At 54.0% G+C, this 21,472-nt stretch overlaps 5 protein-coding genes across 5 annotated transcripts; 3 read left to right on the forward strand and 2 right to left on the reverse strand.

Moving 5' to 3' along the window:
• Positions 1 to 3,068: 3,068 nt before the first annotated feature.
• On the forward strand, positions 3,069 to 6,122 carry J4E86_006032 (uncharacterized protein; the record flags this gene model as incomplete). Its single annotated transcript, XM_051446563.1, has 1 exon — positions 3,069 to 6,122. One exon carries the CDS (start codon positions 3,069 to 3,071, stop codon positions 6,120 to 6,122), a length of 3,054 nt encoding a protein of 1,017 aa, XP_051302138.1.
• Positions 6,123 to 6,583: 461 nt separating this feature from the next.
• Positions 6,584 to 7,603, reverse strand: J4E86_006033 (uncharacterized protein; the record flags this gene model as incomplete). The annotated part of the gene is made up of 2 exons (XM_051446564.1): positions 6,584 to 7,332; positions 7,393 to 7,603. 2 exons carry the CDS (start codon positions 7,601 to 7,603, stop codon positions 6,584 to 6,586), a joined length of 960 nt encoding a protein of 319 aa, XP_051302139.1.
• Positions 7,604 to 8,099: 496 nt separating this feature from the next.
• J4E86_006034 (uncharacterized protein) lies at positions 8,100 to 9,406 on the forward strand (the record flags this gene model as incomplete). The annotated part of the gene is made up of 3 exons (XM_051446565.1): positions 8,100 to 8,241; positions 8,290 to 8,351; positions 8,399 to 9,406. 3 exons carry the CDS (start codon positions 8,100 to 8,102, stop codon positions 9,404 to 9,406), a joined length of 1,212 nt encoding a protein of 403 aa, XP_051302140.1.
• A 512-nt stretch (positions 9,407 to 9,918) lies between these two features.
• ATG13 (autophagy protein 13) lies at positions 9,919 to 12,773 on the reverse strand (the record flags this gene model as incomplete). The annotated part of the gene is made up of 3 exons (XM_051446566.1): positions 9,919 to 12,342; positions 12,393 to 12,488; positions 12,540 to 12,773. 3 exons carry the CDS (start codon positions 12,771 to 12,773, stop codon positions 9,919 to 9,921), a joined length of 2,754 nt encoding a protein of 917 aa, XP_051302141.1.
• A 2,361-nt stretch (positions 12,774 to 15,134) lies between these two features.
• On the forward strand, positions 15,135 to 20,184 carry J4E86_006036 (uncharacterized protein; the record flags this gene model as incomplete). The annotated part of the gene is made up of 3 exons (XM_051446567.1): positions 15,135 to 18,252; positions 18,302 to 19,173; positions 19,231 to 20,184. 3 exons carry the CDS (start codon positions 15,135 to 15,137, stop codon positions 20,182 to 20,184), a joined length of 4,944 nt encoding a protein of 1,647 aa, XP_051302142.1.
• Between the last annotated feature and the right edge of the window lie 1,288 nt (positions 20,185 to 21,472).

Consider the following 21,472-nt stretch of genomic DNA (forward strand, 5'->3'; position numbering starts at 1 on the left):
GACCCGATCAGCCAGTGCTTGTGCTCGCGGCTTCGTCAACTCAGCGTCTTCCACCAAGGCGGCAATCTGCTGGACCGAGTTCTCGTGAGGCAGCTTCGTTAAGCTCACGATGAGCTGACCGTCTCCATTGTTGGTGCCTGCGAAGACTTCCGAGTCAAGTCCCTTCGCGTTCGGCTTGAACTCACCCGTCATCATTGATTCGTCGACGTCGGAGCCTCCGTATACGACCACGCCGTCTGTCACGATCCTGGTGTGCGGTGGTGTGCAGAAGTAATCACCGTACTGTAGTAGTCTGCTGTCGATTCTGCTCGTGATTGCGTTGGCCCACGACGTCGTGGTCTGCTGCACAAGGATTGCCTGGTCGACTTGGAGCGATCTGAAGGATACCGACTTCGCAGCTGCAAGAAAAGATTAGAATGTGACCTGGAGACTAGATCGATAGTAAAACTCATGACCATAATATCTAAAGGCGATGTAGGCTCCTGGGTGATAAGATATACTTTCACTTACCTCGATAACGGGCGTATTCGTTGATGAAGCGGCCCAGCAAGAGAAGCGAGACCAACAGCGTAGACGTCTCGAAAAACGATCCAGTTTCTAGTGGCCTACCATCAAGTTGGTACTTGTAGGATACGACGCTGAAAACGTACGCCATCGTGGTACCTATGGAAGTATGTAGTCAGCAAACGTACTTTGAGGACGAGTTTGAAGCTGGCGTACTGAATGTCACCAAGGAGTCCATCTCTAATACGTGAGAATGATACAGAGATCTCAAGGCGCTCGGGACGAATTGGTAGAAGGCGATTAGCTGTACGAGGGTTGCCAGAGCCAATGAGATGTGGGCGAAAGTGGGGTTCTCGTGGTTGAGTGGGGCCCATGCGAAGATGAGGACGGGGAGAGTGAGAGCCAGTGTGGGAAGGAACCATTTCAGGGCTCTTCTGGTCTGCTTGGCTCCAAGATCAAGCCCTGGATCTGCCACTAAAGGTGCTAGAGTTAGATCGGGATCGTATTTGAGGTAGTGTTCGTAGACGTCTCGAGCGCCGATGATGTTCGCGTCGTAATATATCTTGGTCGGTGGTATACGTAGCTTAGAGGTTCCGCGAGGGCTGTCCTCGGCACCGGGATCTCCGTTGAGGTCGGCCATCTTCTTCTGCGTTAAGCCTTTGCGCCCACTCAACAAGCCGAAAGGACGCCATGGTGCTCGTTCGGGGGACTCGACACGTGTGACGCCACGTGGTTGGACGGCATGCTGCAAACGCCTGGGATCGGTGATAATGAACTGTAAAACCTGACCAGAAACCGTCACCTGCTCCTCGAATTTGTATCCAGTCCTCGTTTCCAGTAGCTCGATAATTCTGTCAACGGACAGCCGATTGGTATCCAACTCTAGCTCGACCCGAGCTAAGACAGTGTTCACTTGAAAGTTCCTAACGGCAGGGATGCGGCCAACCGCCCGCGAAAGCCCTGATTCGCAGCATCCGCACTTGAGACCATCGATTCGGAGAACGACTCGCTCAAAATTTGGAGGGCCGAGCTCAACGTCCGCGTGTTCGCTCGAAATCGCGATATCACCTAGATGCTTTAGCGAAGAGTCCTCACTTGGGTGGGGAGACCCCGAGCAGCAAATACCCATGGCGTGAGATTGGGTATGTGTGCTCTCCAAGGCTGGGACTTCTGCATCGTCATGGGCATCGCCGTGTGCATGTACCGTTGCCGTCGCAGGGGGTGTGTGAGGTCGACTGGTTGAGCAGCAGCTGGAAATCGCGCCAAATGGACGGTGATGTGGCTTCTTTGGGAGATGGACTGAATCAGGCGCTGGAACCTTTGTCTCATCTGCTGCCTCAGAATACTGAGAGCCAGTATATTCCGGTGCTCGCGACGGGTTTGGAACAGGCTGTGGCTCGACCGTAGGCAATTTCGGAGTGCTTCGGTCAACCGTGAACGGAAGACCCAGAATATGAGCGCGTGGAATGCCATTCTCGGTGGGCTTCATAGACATGGCCATGATGAGTTGCTGTAATAGTGATAGATGCTTCTGGTGTTGCTACTGATGTCGGTGAAGCTGATAATGTTGATGATGTTGATGCGTCCGGTAACTCCACCAGGATGGGAGATAACAAGACATCCGGTTACGTAGCTGTAGTAGGCGCAAGTCTTGATGAGGGTAGCAACGAGGTACGGTCAAGTAGGCAGAACCTTGCAATGCGAAGGAGCGTGTCGCCAGGCCCACCTCATATGAAAGCGATTCTGAAGGTAGGTCACTGTGTTGTATCCTGTAGAACTGTAAAGCCGCACTGAATACCTCCAGGGTATGGTTTTGTGGGTACAGCTCGGAAGTACGAGCCTACTCGATCAATGACCATAAATATGGGCTGGTTATCAAGCTGTCCCAGATCCATACTGACAGCTGTAACACGACTTCCACAAAGCATACAGGTGCGACTGAGGAGGTATGCTGGTCAGGGAAGAGCGACAATCTCCTGTGTTACGCGCGGTAGTAACGTCCATAGTATCCGGGTACCAACCTCGAAAGCCATGGAGGCTGCCAATCTGTACTACATGTCCCAGATACTAGGTTTAACATGGGGAGTGCCATTTCATGGAGCCACCTCATAGAGCCACCTCATGCAAGGAAAGACCTGAACACACCAGAGCCTACGTTGACGTTAGATCACCTAATTTGCGTATTTCTACCTTAATGCAGGCCGCAGAGCTGTTCCTTTTCTCCCTTGTATGAGGTGGAGCGTGAGATTGGCCTTCCGATGCATCTTGGAGTGACTTTGGTCGAGCGTGATGTGGACGCGACCTTCCAAGGTTGGGCTCGAGGCTAGATCGCCGAACACGTGATAGCGCGCTTTTGGACGATTGCGTCATCACGGTCAGCCTTCACTGAAGCATTCTAATCAGGCCGCCGCAACGGAGTACACTCACAAATCGCGGTATCTGCACGCAATCTACTCTCTGGTTATTGCGGCCATGATGGTTGCTGTTGCGCTGTGTAGCTCTCAACCGCAAGCGTCACGATCGAATCCCCACACTTCGCGCCAACTCTACCGGTGACAGCAGACATGGCAGGCGCGCGAGGAAGGTCGCATAAGGCGGCGGAGTCGGCTACTCCAAGACGGTCAACGCGGAGAGCCAAGAAGGAACAGGAAGATGCAGGCGTACCAGCCGTGTTCCAGGAAATGCTGCGCGAAGAGCAGGCCACGAGCACAGACGAACCGCCGCTCAAGAAGAGAAAAACGGCGCCTCCACGACGACAACCAAGCCCGGAACACCATGTTGAGCCCGTACGACAACGGCGACCGCTGACCGATGCTCCGAAGTCGCCACTACCCGTACCGTCCCAAGCCGAAGATGCTGCATCACAATCCCAGATGCCGTCGCACACGCGATCGCGGCCCATCGCTCAGGCCCAATCCGTCACTGACGAGGAACCGCGTACGAACGAGCGAGTGCGCCAGACTATCATCGACTCGGACGAGTCAGATGACAGCGATATGGAATGGGAAGACGCGCTTGCCGACGGCGACGATACCGATGACCCCGACGAAGGCGTTGAGGCTGCACCCAAGATTGGCGACATCAACATCACCATGGGAGCCAAAAGGATAGAGGACACTGGGACAAGGAGGAAGGTGCGTCGGCGGGCCATCACCTCGGTGGACAAGAAGCGACGTTTGGATATCCACAAGATGCACATTCTCTGTCTGCTCTACCACGTCCATCGCAGAAATGCCTGGTGCAACGACAGGAGGGTACAAAGCACGCTACGTAAAATGGTGCCCTCCAAGACCCTATCCAATCTGGTACCCAACCCCGACTTGTCGCAGTACTCGGCCTCGAAGCAATTTATAGATGGGTTGAACGAGTTAAAGGTACTATGGTCAAAGCGGTTCAGAATCACGGCTCAAGGCATGTACAAGCCTAGATGGGCTGAAGCCGAAGCCGCCATCCGACCCTTCTCAGACTTTGACGACCTTGATGACCCTATGGACAAGGATGAATTTCGCACCGCAGCGCACACTTTACAAGGGTCTCAGGACGTTGGAACGCAACTGTTTTGCGCTCTTCTCCGTGGCATTGGTATTGAGGTCAGGCTTGTTTGCTCGCTACAGCCATTACCTTTTGCTTCTGCAGCCGAACGTGCCACCCCGCAGAAGACCAGCGCCCAGAAAAACACGATAGTCGTCGATCCGTATAACAAGCCGGCAGAGCCCAGTCCAACGAAACCCAAGTCACAGGGCCCGCGTAACAAGAAATTATCCAGACTCGAGCGTGTGATGGGGGAGCGACATGCTGTTCTGAACAAGACAGGTGTAACACCCAAGAAACAGAAAGCCTATCACACGCCGTATCCAGTGTATTGGGTGGAAGTACTCAACCCTTCTTACCAGAAGTGGATACCAATCGATACACACTCGACATTTACCGTCAACTCACCTGAGAAGCTAGAGCCACCGCTTAACTTTGCTCAGAACATTCTCTCCTATGCGATAGCGTTCGACGAGGACTATACTGCCAAAGACGTCACCCGGAGATACGCGAAAGCATACAATGCCAAGACGCGGAAATACCGTGTCGAAATCACCCCTGATGGCGATAGATGGTGGAAACGGGCGATGCAATTCTTCCAGCGTGGAACCACCCTCGACAGAGACCAGATGGAAGACGCTACTTTGGCTCGCAAAGAAGCTGCCGAAGGTATTCCAAAGAACGTGCAAGACTTCAGAGGCCATCCAGTTTACGTTCTTGAGCGTCATCTCAGGCATAACGAAGTGATACATCCCTTGAACCAGGTCGGCAAGGTCAATTGCGGCAGTGCCATGAACCCAAAGATGGAACCCATATACCGTCGTACAAATGTTCATCTAGTCCGGACGGCCGACAAGTGGTATCGTATGGGACGGGACGTCAAAGTTGGCGAGCAGCCACTCAAGCGCGCCAAGCCCAAGAAAGGAAGAAGGTCTTCGATTGGAGCAGATATGGATTTCGATGAGCAAGTCGACGAGGTTGGTGCGGGGCTCTTTGCAGAGTTCCAGACCGAGCTCTACATTCCTCCTCCCGTTGTCCGTGGGCGCGTGCCCCGTAATGCCTATGGTAATCTTGATCTCTACGTCCCGTCCATGTGTCCGCCCGGCGGTACGCACATCCGACACAAGCTCGCATCGAAAGCAGCGCGTATCGTTGGGGTAGACTATGCCGATGCTGTCACTGGCTTTTCCTTCAAGGGTCGCCATGGTACAGCAATCGTTCAGGGTGTCGTGGTTGCACAAGAGTACGCAGATGCTGTCCAGGCAGTCATTGATGGAATGGAGCACCAACAAGAAGAAGCTGAAGCCGAAGCGCGAAGGGTTGAGTCTCTCCGCCTGTGGAGACGTTTCTTCCTTGGCCTTCGTATCGCACAACGTGTCAACGCTATCGAGATTGATGGCGAGAAAGGCCCGGCCATTGATGTTCAAGATGAGATTAGCAAAGAGGACAGAGAGTTAGCGGCACAGGAGATGGCCGGAGGCTTCTTCCCTGATGAGGGTGATGTTGCAAAACCCTCAGCGGGTGGCTATCAACCACCTAAGCAAGATTACGGAGATGGCGGGTTCCTGCCTGAGGATGATAACGAAGACGATGGCGATGGAGGCGGCGGCTTTATCCCAGAAGAACCCGACCGTCCGGCGCCTATCAGTCTAAACCGACATCAAAGCTTCGAAAGCTCCATCCTAGACTCGCAACAACTTCTCCCTCGGCGTAGGAGTAGCTATGGTCAAATCTACTCTTCCGAGGATGACGAAGAAGGCGGAGGCTTTGTCCATGACGGCTCTCCAGACGAAGCAGGTCCCTCCACTGCTACCAAAGACGCTAATGCTGGGCCTTCGCAGCTTGACGAAACTGCAGAACCCGCCGGAGGTTTCATACCAGAAGCAGAAATCACAAACGACGCGCAATTGGAAAATCCCGAAGAGCCTACACCCCCGGAGCAGTCCGATGGCTTCGAACACAAGCCCATTACCGACACCGAAATGCCCTCTCCACCCTCCTCATCCCCCTCAGAAACCGGCTCCCTCATGATGGAAGACCCCGAAGACGAAGACGCTGATCCCGACTGGCTGGTCGATGCTACATAGTCACCATTATGTCAATCGCTTCGGAAGATTAGATTGAAGCAGTCTAATACCAATTAATTTCCAGTACAACACTACACTGAATGAATGTGACGTGCCTGTGCATCACCTTGCACAGCTTTTGACACGTCGGACAGGGCAGCTATTCGACGTATGCCGCTTCGCGTGTTCAGGTACCTTGATGGTTTGGTGGAACGGTGTTGCGATGTGATGGAATGGATTGGGGAAGCGAATGTCGCAGTTGGTGCTACGAAGGGGGATTGAGGCCGTGGCCAATTATTTGTCTTACACCGTAACGAAGAGGTTGTGGTCATAATGGACAATGTAAAAAAGATGGATGAGTTTGAATAATGGCACATCAGCGAAACTGACATGATCAGAGCCTCAAGATAGTGATCATCTTGTCAACTCGTGTATTCATACAGACATAACACTACACTACCCCATCCCTAATCTCCGCCCTCCTAAACCTTCGGCTTAACTCCCTTATGGATAGCCGCAATTCCCATAGTCAGATCCTCCCACCCCTTGCCGGGAACCAAAAACCCGGCCTCCCTGATCATATTGCTGAACTCCTCCTGACTCGGGAACCTCGCTATACTCTCCACGAGATACTGATAGCTCTCCCTGTCCCCGGCAACCACCTGTCCTATCAGAGGTATAGCACCGAAACTCCAGCGCTGGTACACGGCATCAAAGACGGGGTTGTTGACTTTGCTGAATTCGAGACACGCGAATACGCCGCCGGGCTTCAAAACACGGAAAGCTTCTTTCAGTGCGATCTCTTTGTGTGTGAAGTTGCGTATGCCAAAGGCGACGGTGTAGAGGTCTACGCTTGCATCCGGGATCATATCCAATTTCTCCGCATTCGCTTCCACGAAATCCAATCGTGGAGACCGCGCATACGGTGTCTGTAAGGATCGCTTCCGACCTTCAGCTAGCATATCGGGGTTTATGTCTGCGACGACGACGCGGGTGTGGGGGTCGTGGTTTATGGTAGAGGCGTGGTCGAGCATGCGGAAGGCGATGTCGCCGGTGCCGCCTGCGATGTCGAGGATGGACATGCCTTGTTGGGTGGTGGGGGAGGTGAGGGGATTCAGGCCTGGGTTTAGGTTTCGCACGAAGTGGTCTTTCCAGAGGCGGTGGATGCCGAGGGACATGAAGTCGTTCATGGAGTCGTAGGAGGAGGCTACCGAGGAGAATACTGCGCCGACTGTTGGGATTTACTGTCAGTAACGGGCATGTAAGGGGAGATGGGATGCAATTGACGTACCCCTCTGCTCCTTCAACGCTTCAGATATCGTCTCGAACCCAAAATGCGTCGTTTGCTGGCCGCTGCCGCCATTCTGCGGCGACTTTGGTGGCGGCGTCGCTTGCTGCGCTTGTCGAAGGGAGCACGAGAAACATCTGTACGGCTCCCTAGCCACCCTGCTCTTCCTCCCGCCCAGCAATTGCCGTCCTATCCTCTGTCGGCTCGCCTGCATGTTTGCGCTGGTCGTAGGTTGTTGTTCGACAAGGCTTGGCGGGCGACTTTCTCGAATTCATGCGCCATGACACGCGCATCTAGCCCAGCCAGCCGTACCAACCGGAAGTTTGCTAGCGCCCGCCCGCCATTGTTTGACCGCGGTTGACGTCGACTACGCCGACGCTTGCCGCCTACCCCAGGCGCATGCTTCCCCAGAATTATTGATATACCGCTGTCCCCCGCCCGCGCTTTAGTTTTGAGGATGTAGAATTACCAATTATGTCATTCCGGTACACTTCGCGGATATTACGGTTACAGAGGCTTTCGGGCCTGCAGGGAGGGCTTCATGGGTCGAGGAAGGTTGTCGGCACGCCGTTGCAGTCATGTCGGGGTGTTGCTTCGACGCCTACGGCTGAGAGGTGAGTTTTTGTGTATGGACTGCGTTGGGATGGGAGACTGACATTGTGCCCAGGGTGTTGTTTCCTGGTGCGCTGAACAGCGAGTTCACGAATACTATGGAGTTCATGCAACCAGCCCAGGCCCCAGCGATATCCACGTACCGTGTCATGAACCAGTATGGAGAGATCATAGACAAGGAGATTGGCGTGGAGACTTCAGATGAGGAAGCTCTGTCGTTATACAAGAACATGGTCAAGCGTCAGTGAGGCCGTTGCTGCGTGTGGACATTCCATTGACAGACTACAGTGAGCATAATGGATCTATTGATGTTTGAAGCGCAACGGCAAGGAAGACTATCATTCTACATGGTACGTCAAATACCAAACACCTCTCAACTTCATGCTGACAGAACAAGGTCTCCGCCGGCGAAGAAGGCATAGCCATCGGTTCCGCCAGCGCCCTCTCCCCCGCCGACGTAATCTTCTGCCAATACCGCGAATCCGGCGTCTACCTCCAACGCGGCTTCACCCTCTCCTCCTTCATGAACCAGCTCTTCGCCAACGCAAAAGACAACGGTCTAGGCCGCAACATGCCTGTCCACTACGGCAGCAAGGAGCTCAACATCCACACTATCAGTTCAACCCTCGCAACGCAAATCCCCCACGCAGCAGGCGCTGCCTACGCCCTCAAGATGCAGAATGTGCAGAACCCCGAGACAGAGCCACGTGTCGCGGTATGTTATTTCGGCGAGGGTGCCGCCAGCGAAGGCGACTTCCACGCTGCCCTCAACATCGCTGCGACCAGACAAGTGCCTTGCATCTTCATCTGCCGCAACAACGGATACGCCATCTCCACCCCAACATCAGACCAATACCGAGGCGACGGCATCGCCTCCCGCGGCGCAGGCTACGGCATCGCCAGTCTCCGCGTAGACGGCAACGACATCTTCGCCGTCCGGCGCGCCACAGCCGAAGCCCGACGCCTCGCTCTCCACGACGGCGGGCGCCCCGTCTTGATAGAAATGATGGCATACCGCGTAGGCCACCACAGCACCTCCGACGACTCTTTCGCATACCGCCAACGCGTCGAAGTCGAGGACTGGAAGCGCCGCGATAACCCCATTACCCGACTTAGGAAGTGGCTTGAAGGACGCGAACTCTGGGACGATGGCCAAGAAAAGGAGTTGAGGAGTGCGACGAGGAAAGAGGTGCTAAGTGCATTTGAACAGGCGGAGAAGGAGAAGAAACCTAGTATCCGGAATGCGTTTGAGGGGGTTTGGGAGGAGTTGACGGCGGAGCAGAAGGAGCATGTGCAGGAGTTGAAGGATGTGCTTGTGAGGTATCCCAAGGAGTATGATCTTGATGGGTTTGAGGGGGGACTGAAGGGGTTGGATGATTTGTTGGAGGGGAAGAAGGTGAAGTAGAGAGTACCTCTGCTTGATCGCATTGTCACTGCATCGCCCGGGAACTTAGAGTCGAGTACAAAATGAGCGGAGTGATAACATATTCATTCATACTGCAGACGATCCAATCAAGACGTCTGCGCTACCCTGATAACCCGTATCCATACCCATACCATCCATGCCTATCCGTTCCCATCCCAGAAACTCCGCGCCCGCCGAGCATCAAACACTGATGACAATCATAGATAAAGATCCACTCCTTACATGAGAGTTAGATGTCCTTCCCGGCCGTTTGCAAAAAGAAAACAAACACCCATTTGTTTAACGCCGGGTCCATCCATTCCGCCATGGTACTCAATCTGATAAGTGAGAAAAGAACGAAAATTTGGAAATGCGCAACAACGTATGTAAAACGCTAAAGGGATGATAGAAAGATATTCCAGACTCCATGCCCCGGAAACGCCATCGGAAAGGATGTCAATAGAGATCGAGAAGTGCAAAAGCTTGACGTGTTTGTTTTGAAAGTAAAATGCTCAGCGGAAGTACGATCCACGCTTTCCGCCGCTGCCTGTACTGGTGCCACCTCGTGCTTCCTCGAGACTGCGTCGGGAGCCCCCAGCACCAATCTCGCTCATCTGGAAGAGCAGAGGTTCGTCGTCGTCGACGTTGGTTGCAGCGCGGCTGTTAAAGTTGTAGCGACTTTGACGCTCAGTCGAGCTCGTACCGCCGGTGCTGAGGCTGGTAGAAGAGCTATGCGAGAAGAATCCACCACGACCACGTGCACCAGCCTGGGTGCCGCGTTTGGCCATGTTGGAAGTGGACGACGGCCGGGGCAAGTCGTCGCGAGAATCGTTATCAGCAGTCTGGCTATCGCGATTGCCACTAGCTAGTAGCTCCGTTTGCGCGAATAGTCCACTAGACGTAAGACCTGCGCTGGTCAGACGATGCAGATCGTTAGCGCGATCAACCTCCTCCGATGGTAGACTGGCCGATCGGACGCCGAACACGTCGGGCTCGTCGTCAGGTAGTGTTCTATTCTGCTGGGAGACGGAACTCGATCGGCGAGTGTAGTGCCACGGTCGCGGTGAAGTTGGAATGGCAATGGCGTTCATGTTTTGATCCTCGCTCTCGCTTTGCTCTTCGACGTTGACTACATCGTGCTCGCGCGTCCTTCGGCCAGGGCGGCTTCGACTGCGTGTAGGTTGGTCGTATTCAGCAATGCTATTTGCGCTGAGACGAGACGGGATGGCTGGTGTATGCGGAGTATGGGGTGAGATTGGCTTGCCAGGTGAAGACGCTGTCGATACTGACGTGCCAGCAATCATCGCGGGGACACTAGATAGATGGCGGCTGGAGGATGATGGTGTGCGATGAAGCATGGTGGAAGAAGAAACCGATTCAGCAAGGCCTGTATGTGACTCGCGCATCCGCTGATACTTGGACAGCTGAGCAGTAGTCTTGTGCATGGTGGCTGCCTTTGCGGATTGGTCGCTCCGTGTGAAGCTCTTCAAATCCTTCTTCGATTCAAGAAGCTTCAGGAAGTCGGAAATGTTCTCATCGTCCGTCTTCACTTCGCCTGAGCTGCCGCCTGTGCCCTCATTCATTGTGTCAGACCCGCGTTGCGCTGACGAGGAAAGACTCCCCTTCCCACTACTGAGGTTATCATCCTCTGTCTTGCTGCCGCCCCCTGTGGAAAATTTGCTCCTCCTATGACCGAAGCTACTGCTGTAGCGACTGATGGGCGCAGGCTTTGGCGAACTTGATGCAGAAGAAGTGATGACATTGTCGTTGGGTAATGAAGGTGTCCGAAGCGCCGTTTGAGGGAGGGCAGTCAGTGACGTTCGGTTACGCGGTTGAGTGAGTGGGTTGGGGGTAGCGGTTCGACCAAGGGAGCTGCCGGGCCTTCCCACTGAGCTGGTAGGAGATGGGGGCACACCGAGGGCTGGCGAGGATGAGAGTGAGCCAGCCTTGAAGGGCTGGAAAGAGACTGAGGTTCGTCGCTGGTATGACGGCGTATCCACAGAGCGTAAGGATGACTTGGAGCCTTGAGCGGTGCGATGGTTGGGTGGCAGCTTCTGTGGTGGTGACTCCATGGGTGAAGATGACGGCATATCCCGTGCAGCGCGAAGAGCTGAGATGGGGCTTGTTCCTGTTGGCGGACCAACTTGGTGGAACGTTGAAAGGCTGCCGTAGGCTTGTCCAATATCGGGGCTTTCTTGCGCATTCATCTTATTTACAGGAAGTGATCCAGGTAGTTGGCGTGTCTTTTGCTCGAAATAAGTGTCGTCCAGGCCCTGGAACTGCGAACTCAGAAGAGACTCTGAGTCTTCTACGCTGAACTCGCAGTTGGTGCGGTACTCGACTGTCACACTCAGAGGGCCTACAGGCGAGTTGGTGGGCTCGATGTCGTTTATGTCTGTAATCCTTTCGTTTGGGTCGGTTGGGTAGAGCGGCAGATTCAGGGTGTCGGAGTTGGGGCTCTTAAAATCCCCATTCGAAACGCGGTAGTTGAGCTTCAGTGAGGGTGAGTTTGCGGGTTGCTTGGCGAGCACCTTGTTGTATCTGAACGCAGGCATGAAGCGCAGGTAAGCGAACAGCGATCGGAAAGTGACGACGGCCTTCTTGTAGACGTTGGGAAGTGGTTCGCTCAGCTCTGAAGGCTGCACCAAGCTCTTGTCTCCGACGTGTACCCTCCAACGCTCGAGCACAACCTGTGTGGATTTGCCCGTGCGGCCTGACGATCGCGATGTCGCATCTGCAGAGTTGAGGGCCGCAGCGACGTCCCACTTCTTTCCATCATCATCGTGTATGACGAGCGACTGGTTGTGGCCGAGGCCTTGTATGTCCAGGTAGATGTCGATGCATAGCGAGGGATGCTGGCCGTTCACGGCGTCCATGAGTTTCCATTCGGTGAGTTGGCGTTGGAGCACATCGCTATCGGGGAGGACGACATTGAACTATGACATGTCAGTGAGGAACGTGGAGTTGCGGGACAGGCAGCACATACCCATTTGTTGTGCTTCATCTTGCCATCCTTGTTGTATGCTGGAGGTAGTGTTACGCGAGAAGATACGATGGCGAGGGCTGATTTCGTGAAGAAGTTCTGTTGGAGTGAGTATGCGTCCAGCCACGGATGGGAGGAGAAGATAAGTACCTGGATGACTTGGTTGACCTTGTGGTATTGCCCCCTCGACTCGGAGGCGGGCTCTCCCCTCGACATCATCTCGCCTTCCGACTCTTCAGCACCGCGGTCGCTGTAGGGCGGCGTGGTAGAGTATGCCGTCATGTCCTGGCTGTTATGCCGCTGGTTGTTGGTACGTGTGGGGTTGGTCTGGAGGTTGCTGGCAGGCGAGGCTGTCCGCGGCGAGGGGCGCGAGTATGGGTGCATGGCGGCGGCCTCCTGCAGGTACGGACGGGAAGAGAGCGTGTCGTGACTGGCAGCGAGGGACTCGGGCGAGTGAAGTAGGACGGTTATGGTTGCGGCGGAAACAGGCGAGGGTGAATGCGCGTAGCCATCACGAGTGCAGCCAGGGTCAGGTTCGCGTAGGAGCCGTCAGATATGTCTCTCAGAAGACTTGGGCACGCGGGGGATAGTTCAACAGGCGGGTAGGGCTCAGGCAGCAGCCATGATATGCAGGGTGCTGGCGCTGTGTTGAATGCGTGCCTGGGGCAATGAGCGGAGTTAAGCTGAGTACCCGGCTGGGAGGTAGAAGGGCGCAGTGAGGGTGGCTGCAGCTGTTGGGACGACAACTGCTACGGCGGAGTCCTGGACAGAGGCAGGCAATCAGGCAGGGCAGGCGGATGGCGGATGGCGTATGAAGAGTCAGAGAGGGTTGGGACGCATGCGCCGGGAGTCAGTCACGCGGCCGTGGTGGAATGACGAGGGCGGAAGATAGCTAAGCTCGCGCACGAGATAAACGACGCAGCAGCCGCGCAGTAGTCGGGCGGGCAAGATAAAGCTATCGGGAGCTGCAGGGAGCTAGCAGCAGGTGCTCAATGAGGGAATCTATCTGACTTGGGCCAAATCCGGGGAAGATGGAGGTGTGCAGTGTCCAAGCCGTGACTGGCGTGACTCGTTGTGGAAGCTTCGGCGGGCTCAGGGAGCTGGGACCACTCCTCTGACATCGAGACCGCGGCCACGCCATCATCCACCACCATCATCGTGGCCTGCGCATGCGCATTCACCCTCCTCCTCCAGTCGACGTGGACGGCTATCCTGGCACAGACTGCCTCATTGGTTAGCGAGCCCGGCTATGCACCACCGTTCGACGCCTCCCTTGCCTTTTCACAGCCTCTGGCCTCTGACCGGTCATACAAGATCTGCTTTATCGTCTGTGCTACCGCGTTGCCGGTGAGACGCGCTGTGCCGATTTCATCATGTCATGGCCGGCGAGCCAGGAACAGGCACTTCATCTATGACACACAAGGTTTAGCTTGCATGTCAATGTCTGCGCAGAACGTCCATCTGCGCAGACTCGTATCTTCGCTGCCTATGACCCATGTTGAACAGACGTGTCGATGCATGCAAGAGCACCTCCTGTGGCTGTTCAGCTGCATATGCACTGCAAAGCATCATCACTTGCTTTTGATATCTACGGCCTGGCCTTGGCGCGTCTTTCGAAGGCACCCATGAACGCGTGGCTATCAAGACGTGCTATCACCTCATGCTCGATGATGTGATTGACGCCGTGTCTTCGGACCTTCTTCGTAGCTCCCTTGTCGTGAACTCATCGCTAGGTCCAAGTAGCTTCCAGAGGCTAGCTCCCGCCCTGCAGCGGTTCACGTTTCTTTTACAATCAAGTCTCGCCCTTGAAGCACATCCAAAGTCCAAGAGACCCTTCCGGTGACTACAAGCGCCAATTTGAAGTCTGTCATATAGGGCAGGTTGACCGCCAGTCAGTGTGGAGTAACCGTGCATGGTATATAGTATAGTCGTGCTCGCGCCTTCATCGCGCGCTACGCTGAACCACTCCACAGCTCTGCGTCCTCATCGACATGTCATAGCCGAGGTCGGACATCTCATGACTTGGATGCCATAGTCACAAACCACTGTAGTCACTCTAGGAGCTTACGTTGCAAGCAATGTCGACCTCCGAGCACAGCTTGTGGAGAGGAGGGCGCACGCCATTGGCTGGAACCCCATGGCTTCGAGATGGCCATCCCACAACGCGCCCGCAGTGCACCTCCGAAAGGTATTCGCGACTGCCGCATATAATTAACCCCTTCATCGCGCCTGCCGGATGCTTGAGGAAGTATAGCAGTCTCATTCTGACTCATCTCACTCTCGCGACTCAGCGACTGCCCTACAATCAATCGCCTCGGTAGTTTCGTCATAGATACCTAGCACCTCAACCCACTCCCATTTCGCGCCCCGCCACTTGCGCCTTCCACAACCAACACAAACGCACACGTTGCCCAGCAAGCTTGTCGCAATCCATCGTCGACTTTTGCCACTTCGCACCTCTTGCAGGCTCAATTTAACCACCAGCAATCGCTTTCGGACGACTTGCCACCTTGCTCCTTCCTCGTCCCCCGCGCATTCCCACCCGTATACCGAAACACGTACACGTCTTACCTCCACCAACGACTACATCTGCCACACACCCCGCCGACCCGTCGCGTTCGGTCCCCCTATCCGGAGTCGTCCTCAGCTTTACAGCCAGCACCTTTAAACACGCTTTGACCCCCTGAGGTTGAGGCCAGGTGCTACTCGTAAAAGCTTCGGATCACTCCTTCCTCATACCGGCACATGAGCGGCTATCTCTGGAAATACTACCTCGAAGATGATGTCGACAACTTTCGACATGTCCTCGCAACCCCCACGCATACGCACCGATCCGCAACACAGAAAAGCTTCACTGGCTGGCAGGGCGGAGGGTTTGCCACTGCAGTGAACGGGAGTCCGGGTAGCTACAATGCGTCACCAATAACGAGTGCCAAGGGCCGCAAGATGGGCATGGGCGCGGCTGCGAATCTCAGTCGATTTGACATCAACAGTCGCGATGCTGCAGGAATGACTATCCTGCACCATTCAGCCTCGTCCACCGCGGACAGCGCAGTAGAGTTCGCGCAAGCACTGCTAGAACATCCCTGGACCGACGTATACATACAAGATGCAGAGAACGGCTGGACTGCGCTCCATAGGGCCTTTTACTTTGGCAACATCGCTATCGCGCGTCTCATTCTGAATCGCGATGCGCAGGACATCCTCGGCCAAGGATCCAGCGGGTTCAACCAGCACGCGCGGGGCCTGGTCAAGATCAAAGACAAGGAAGGATATGGTCCTTTGGATTTATTCTCCATGACTATCAAGGATCGCACTCTGCGACCAGAAGAAGCGCCTGCTTTCGACTCTGACGATGACGATGACATGGCTCACGGTGACAGTGGCGATGTGGATGACGAGATGCGCAAGAAGTTGATCACACCGCCCGTACTCCTCGAGGGAGACGAGGTGTACACCTTCGGCAGCAACAAGAACGTCACGCTTGGTTTTGGTGATGAAGATGACCGTCAGTATCCGGAGCGCATCACTCTGCGCAGACCAGATCACCTCCTTCAGCGTTTCTATAGGGAGCATCGCGAGCGCCAAAATCAGTATTGGACTGCGACAGGCGCGCCAATGCAGGATTCTGGGCTCCTCCAAGCGCGCAGTACCGTAGATCTTCCTACTCATATCCGGAATACTCCAATAGTCATTCAAGACGTACGAATGTCGAAACTCCACACCGCCGTCTTGACCACTGACCCAGTTTCCAATCTGTACATGTGTGGCCACGGTCCAGGTGGTCGCTTAGGCACGGGCAATGAAACGACGAGATATCAATTTACCTGCATTGAAAGCGGCGGACTAGGTCAAAAGAAGGTGGCTGCTGTCGCGTTGGGGCAGAACCACACTTTGGCCATTACTGAAGAAGGCGAGATTTACTCCTGGGGTAACAATGCGTACGGACAATTAGGGTACGCGCTGCCGAAGCCCGCCGTAAAAGATGACGACCCGATATCGACTATTCCCCGCCAGATCTTTGGACCTTTGAAGCGAGATGTTGTTACCGGTATCTCTGCATCTCGGATACATTCAGTTGTCCATACTGCGACTTCGCTGTACACTTTTGGAAAGAATGAGGGCCAACTCGGTATTGTCGATTCGGACGCACGGTCGCTTGAGATGCAGGTCGTGCCCAGGAAAATTGCGGCAGCACTGTTCTCCAGCCCAATCCACTCAGTTTCGGCTATCGACGGGGCTACAGTGTGTTTGTTGGAGAGTCGCGAAGTCTGGGTATTTGCCAATTACGGTTATGCGAAACTCAGCTTCCCATTGGACGGGTTCACTAGTAACTTCCTCAAGGAGAGCTGGCTGACTACAAAGTATGATACCGCACCGAACAGGATCAGCAAGATCACATCGGGTGGTGACACCATTTGTGCGCTATCTACTTCTGGTGAGGTCTTCACAGTTGCAGTCAGTCGACGTTCAGAGGGTGCCCAGGACGCTGGGACATCGACCACCAATCCGAAACAAATCAGAGGAGCACTTTCTGCACCGTTCCGCATCTGGTCGTCGAAGAAGAGCCATATGGCAGCAAGAGATGTCGATGTCGATCAGGATGGTTCCATCATTCTGACTACTGAAGTCGGTAGCGTCTGGAGACGTACAAAACGCGCGACGATTAAGAACGCAAGCATCACCGCCGCTGTAGAATCCAAGCCAAAGGACTACAAGTTCCAACGTGTCTCGGGCTTGACCCGGGTTATTGCTGTTCGTGCCTCCGCATTTGGTGCGTATGCCGCGATTCGCAAGGATTGCGACGTCACCAGAAACCAGATAGGTGTGGATGAGGCCGGGCTTTGGGACGACCTTGCACCTTTGCTCTCTTTCCATGAGTTGACAAACTATGAGGAGACGTCAGACGATGAAGAGCCGACACCAAGATTCTGGACTCGAGCTTCAGAAGCGCAAGGTCTCCGCAAGCGCGTCTTGAAGTCAAAGGACCTGGAAGCGGAGATGACTGACATTTTGCGAGGCTCGTCGATGACACAAGATCGGACATACAATATGGAAGTCGGATCGACCCTGTCCGATGTCCGGATACCTATTCACGAGTTCATCTTGACCGGGCGCAGCCGTATACTGCGGGATGCTCTGCTCGACTTTCGTGTCAGGGGCGCCGAACACGTGGTGCCTGATCTACTTACTGTCCGCGCAGAGGGTGGCAGAGTCCTGGTACTCTTCCAGGGTCTCGATTTTCTCACCATCTTCAATCTGGTCCTCTACGCTTACACCGACTCCGTGGTAGACTTCTGGAACGTTACTCGGCACTATCCTTCCTTGGCGCACAGGTATCGCTCGGTACGAACAGAACTGATGAAGGTCGCTTCTCGTCTCGAAATGCGACAGCTCGAGCCTGCTGTCCGTCAAATGGTTAAACCACGGAGATCGTTGCATATGGATATGGAGCTCGCCATCAAGGAGCAGTCCTTCTTCGAGAGCGGTGACGTCATCGTTGATCTTGCTGATGGCGAGATGCTACTGCATTCCGATGTGATTTGCCAACGTTGTCCTTTCTTCGAAGGCTTGTTCAGAGGACGTGCTGGTGGTCAGTGGCTCGCGGGAAGGCGGACGGAAGAGTCTTCACTCATCCACATCGATTTGACGCATGTTGAGACGCGTCTCTTTGAGCTCATCGTTCGTCACCTCTACACCGACGCTGGCGAGGAGATTTTTGAGGATGTCACGAGTGAGGATCTGAATGACTTGTTAGCGCTCGACGAGCTGCTGGATCATGTTATGGACGTCATGTCTGTGGCCAATGAATTGATGTTGGACCGTCTGTCACAGATTTGTCAAAGACTGATAGGTCGCTATGGTATGTATCCACGTTGGGTCTTCTTGTACACTCGCTAATTGGATGCCAGTCAATGCTCGAAACGTCTGCTCTCTCTTGTCAGCAGTTGCACCTAGCTCAGTTGCCGAGTTCAAGGACGCAGCCCTTGAGTATGTGTGCTTGAGTTTGGAAGCAGTCATGCAGAATGGCTCACTCGACGAATTGGACGAGGACTTGCTGTTGGAGCTTAACCAGGTTGCCCATGAAAACCAGCTCGCTTACCTACCCTTTGCAAGAAGTGGACGAGCTGAGGCTCTTCTCTTTGACCGTTATCCCGAGCTTGCCGAAAGGATAGAGCGAGGCAAGCGCGCCAAGGTCGATGCGATAGTATTGTCGAATAAGTACGCGGATGGTGACAATCTCTCGTCCTCCTTCAGAGCTCAGAGTCTGGAAGAAGTGGCAGCTTCCCCGCTTCGCCAGCGCAACCGAAGAAGAGTATCGAAAGAAGCTAAGAGTCCAGTGCTTTCGCCAGCACTGAAGGGTCAAGCTTCCACTCAGGATCTCATGTTTGAGATGTCAGATGGGGAAGACGATGACGATGTGCCAAAGAAGATCAAGCCTCCGCGGTTCACAGAGCAGATTGGGGAGGAGAAGGCGGTGGAAACACCAGCCGGATCTCCTGAAACACCCTGGGGCACGTTTCCACGACCATCACCACATACGTTTGACAAAAGAGGAGACATACCACTGAAGTCTGTCAGTCCTCTTCCTCCGCCAGCTGTCAAGGAGACCAGACTACCTGGCCAGCCATGGGGTACCACACCGCTTGCAGGTCCTAAGCTAGATCTCAAGGACATCATGGCTCAAGACTCCTCGGCTACACCATCGAACTTGTCGCTCGGTCTTTCACGAGGCGAAAGCGAGCGAGTCGCGAAGGCTGCCAGTGCCAAGTTGTCACAGAAGGTAAGTTCTGATTGTACAAAGTGCATATGAGACATATACTGACTCCTACCTCTGCAGGAGCGCAAACGTCTTCTTCAAGCCCAGCAACTCGGCACACCTATCGCGAAGCCAGAGCCAGTTCCACCAGCTGTGTCCCCTTGGACAGCAGCTGCACATCGGAAACTGAGTAACAGTCCTGTCGTGGCCCCAGTGGCGCCGTCGCCGCCGCCTTCGAAGCCATCGCCTCAGCCTTCTCGCGCATCAAGCACCCCTCAGCTTACCATGCGACAGACAGTTGCAAAGAAGGGCGCTGGATCAAAGCAAAAGGACAAGCGAGCCGCTTCGCAGAGCCAGGATGCAAACGGTGCTGGGTCGCCCTCCCAACCCCGTCCCGCTGCTTCTGAAAGAGGCATGTCCGTCTCAACCGACCCCATTCCAACCCCTCGATCAGTCCGCCACATCCCCCTCCCACAACACTCCTCAACCTCACCCAGCCAACACCTCAGCATGATGGAAATCCTCTCCCTGCAAGAAGCAGAAAAGACATCAATCCGCGACGCAGCAGCCAAGCGCAGTCTTCAAGAAATTCAACAAGAGCAAGAATTCCAACAATGGTGGGACCAAGAGAGCAGACGTGTTATTGAAGAAGAGGAACAAACCAAGAAACTCGTCGATAAACTTTCAAAGGGTGCTGCTGGCCGCGGACGGGGCAAAGGTCGCGGTGGTCGAGGTGGCAAGGCGAAGAGTCAGGATAAGGACAAGAAGGACGGTGTCGAGGATGCTGATCGGGGGAAAGGAAAGGGTGATGGTAGTGCTGGGCCAGCTGCGAAGGATAATGCGCCACCAAAGGCGGGTCCGAACCAGGATGCTGGTGGTCGCGCACCTGGTCGCGATAATGCGGCTAGAGGCGGCCGTGGTAAAATCGGTCGCGTCGGTCGAGGTGGCGCACGTGGTGGGCGTGCTCAAGGGCCGCCGAGAGATGGCACCGCTCCATCTGCAACACAGGCACAGGCTTCTGTTTCGCGGACGTGAGTCCGGAGACTGTCATTGTATATAGCATCTAGCATTTTGATAAATCTGTATATTTACATCATACCATTCACAGCCGTTTTAGATTGTTAGAACAGCTCGTCACATGGCTATTTGCGATTAAAGTTTCAAACCCTGCTGCACTGTTCGCGGCCTCAGGTAGCCCCCTCCACGCCAACCTAGGAAAACCCCGAACACTCTGGAGTCTACGTTAACGTTAGGTCACCTACTTTGCAAGTTTTTGTCTTGATGTAGTCTGTAGATCTGTTCGGGGGGGGTTTTTTTGTATGAGGTGCCTTTTTTCTCATGACAGTCTGTATAATCTTTTTTTTGGTTATGTGCTATGGTGTAGCATCACTCGGACATGAACGACAGTACAGTCCTTTTCAGACGGCAAGCAGACGAAGGGAACATCAGCTCCAGTCATTCGGTTTTGCGAAATGTGAACATGCAGCGGGAGTTTTTCTCATGGTACCCAGCTCTCGTTATTTTAGAAACACAGGAAGGCGGACCCCATCGCTGAGTATTCGACATTTTTGGAAGGAAGAACCTCGTAAATGTGGCAAAGGAGTGAAGGAGGCAGCGACATCGAAGATGCTTATATAGACGACCAGACTAGTTCTCAGAGCAGCCCAGACATGTATTCTCGTTATGCTACTTTTTAAATTAAAGAAAGAGAGCAGACAGGTCTTCTAATGTAACTGAATAGATGACGTTTTTAGAACAACCCGAGAGCAGACCATGGACGCTTCACATAAAACTTGTGGACATTGATTTTGGAAAGTCGGAAGAGCGCGCAACATGGAAAAAACCATTCACGGTTTTGAGATGTGAGGTGGAAATGATGGGAAGTAAGGAAAAAAGCTTTAGGGTCGTGGGCGGGATTTTTTACTTGCACGAGCTAGCTACACAGGTAGGACGGCCTGCATATGTGCTTGCCGCTTACATCGGCAACACCAGCTCAATCAAATTCAGAATCACTAAGCGCAGAGGTATATAAGTCGTCTTCTGCTACCTCCCTGTTTCATTCCTCACAACCCTTTATACTTGAACACCCTGATTTCGAAAACTATGGAGGCAATTTTCATGTCTCGGAATTTGAGGCACGCGTTCCCACAACAAAAGCTCAAGCTCCAAATCCATGTGTACGATCGGTGCACTTTGAAAGGTACCACAAAGCTCAGTATCAACACCAAAACAAAACACCATGAAATAACATAACCAATGCATTAAACTCATGTTCCACACTCAAAACCTATTATACACATGATCGAAGTGAAGTCGCTTTTCC

This window comes from Alternaria arbusti, assembly GCF_024043155.1.
Source record: "Alternaria arbusti strain BMP 1465 chromosome Unknown scaffold_7, whole genome shotgun sequence".
NCBI lineage: Eukaryota > Fungi > Ascomycota > Dothideomycetes > Pleosporales > Pleosporaceae > Alternaria > Alternaria arbusti.